This window comes from Melitaea cinxia, chromosome 29, assembly GCF_905220565.1.
Source record: "Melitaea cinxia chromosome 29, ilMelCinx1.1, whole genome shotgun sequence".
NCBI lineage: Eukaryota > Metazoa > Arthropoda > Insecta > Lepidoptera > Nymphalidae > Melitaea > Melitaea cinxia.
Window position 1 is genome coordinate 2,502,008 of NC_059422.1, and position 2,423 is coordinate 2,504,430.

The 2,423-nt window shown below is 34.3% G+C and overlaps 1 protein-coding gene across 1 annotated transcript; it reads left to right on the forward strand.

The window, feature by feature from the left end:
• Positions 1-219: 219 nt before the first annotated feature.
• LOC123667711 (chorion class B protein PC10-like) lies at positions 220-1,165 on the forward strand. The gene is made up of 2 exons (XM_045601551.1): positions 220-228; positions 527-1,165. Exons 1-2 carry the CDS (start codon positions 220-222, stop codon positions 1,163-1,165), a joined length of 648 nt encoding a protein of 215 aa, XP_045457507.1.
• The last annotated feature ends 1,258 nt before the right edge of the window (positions 1,166-2,423 follow it).

The following is a 2,423-nucleotide window of genomic DNA, read 5'->3' on the forward strand; positions in this document are numbered from 1 at the left end:
GCAGTAAATGATAACAAAACAACGTAAAATAAACGATAAACGCTGATAGTATATATTTAGGAATAACTTACATAATATATCCACATAAAATATATTATGTAATAAAATAACTATATAAACTTTTTATTGATTGAACAAAGTCATTCCATTTTTGTGTTTGTCCTAAATTAAAAAAAAAAAATGTTTTTTAAAAATATCAGTCTTCTGTTTTCGGCCATGATGATACAGGTATTTTAAATTAATTTATGTTTTTTTTTATTGCTATACGACATCAAAATAATAATTAATTGTTTAAACTTTTTTATCTTGAACGAGGCGTGTTATGGTGCCGATTCCAAAAAATTTCATTCGCCTTCTAAACATTTTTTTTTTTTTAATAAATAGTTGTATTGATTTTAGCTGCTATGGGTAATGAAAAAAAAACACTGTGCTTACAATATTATGTACTTTGATAGTCCGTTCAAATGTTATAAAAACACTTTTTTCAAAAAGAGTTCGTTAATTCAACATTCGTTTAATTTTTCAGACAATCGCCGGCCAATGTCTACGAGGTCCATACAATACTGTGGCTTATACAAACGAAATCCCTGCAGCGAATCTAGCCGCTGAAAGTGCAGCGCTAGCTAGCGCTGGAGCTGCTGGAATTGTTTATGCCCCAATAACCAATGCCATAGAAATCGCTCCAGCATTTGAACCGTACGAACCAGTCTACCCCATTGCATGTGGACTTAACTCCGGTCTGACGTTATCTGAACTAGCAGCCTCACACGGAGCTGGTCTCCGCATCAAGAGTGGGTCTAATATTCCAGTAAGTGGTGTCAAAGTAGAAACAGACAGCATGGTCATTGAAGGGCCCCTAGCAATTACAGGTCAGCTGCCGTTCCTTGGCGCTGTGGCGCTGGAAGGTCCTGTGCCAGCAGCTGGAGGTGGTACAGTGGCATATAGTTGTGGAAATGGAAATGTAGGCATTGCTAATGAAGAAGTAACTCCAGTGGCACCAGGGTACCCTAATGGGTACCTACCATACAATAATGCACTTGCCCCAGGATACAGAAACGCTGCTCTGGCCGCTGGATTGCCCACAGCCATTGCTGGATATACTAATGGCATAGCTCTGGCTGAATATCCCGCCAGATCAGAATGTGGTTGTGCTACTGTAGTTTAAGAATATTGTTATATCTGTTACATTAATAAATTGTTAATTTTATTTCTCTGTAAAAATTTATTTCTATGACCATGTTAAATATTTTCCTCTGCACATTTATTTCCATTTATTTCAAGCAATATCACAATTACACAAATGAAAGTCAATTTGTTATTTTCAATTGTTTGTCTCTTATTCATTCATTTAAAAATAATTTAACCAGTAGAAGAGTATAGTCCAAGGTATTGACAACGAAATCCATGCTTAGAAATATCATCACGATGTAAATTATTAATCATATAAAAAAATAAAAAATTTTCTTTTGTATTAAAACCTTCTGTGGGCCTGGAGGAATATACAAAAAAATAAATTAGCCGAATTGGTCCATGAGCATGAGCCATTCTCGTATTATGCTTAGCAACATTCATTTTTATTTATATAGATTACTAGCTGACCCCGCAAACGTTGTTTTAGTCATATATTTTATTAACCTTCTCAATCCCCTCCGATATCTCGATAACTTAGGGGTATGAAAAATAGATGTTGTTCGATTCTCAGACCTACCCGATATGCACACAAAATTTCATGAAAATCGGTCAAGCCGTTTCGAAGGAGTTTAACTACAAACACCGCGACACGAGAATTTTATATATTAGATTATTTGCAACTATTCGGTAAGACGAGAAATACATCCTTCAGCACCAATAATATAAGATCAGGTCACTAAGACTCACCCACGTTTTATTTTTATATTACTTAAGTATATAAGTTTCGTTAGTTAACTCGTTGTTCTATTTTTTAAGCTTTCATCGTATATTGGCTGACCAAAATATAAATTTTATATTTTATAAATACACATTTTTTTTTAATTTTCTTGTTCTGTGAAGATGGCTGGTTGTTCTGTGAAGACTTAGTTATGGTTTATAAAAATGTGCAGGTTTCGTGTATCTGTATTTTTAACCGATTTCAAAAAAAGGACGAGGCTACTCAATTCAACCGTAGATATACGAGTATATATATATTTTTTATGTATGTTCGGGGATAACTCCGTCGTTTATAAACCGATTTTGATAATTCTTTTTTTCTTGGAAAGGAGATATCCCTAGTTTAGTACCATGATAAGAAAACCAGGATCTACTGATGGGATCCCAGAGAAATCGAGGGAAGCTCTCGAAAATCCGCATAACTTTTTACTGAGTGTACTGATTTTGATGATTTTTAATTTAATCGAAAGCCGATGTTTATCATGTGGTCACATTTAAATTTCATCGAGATCTGA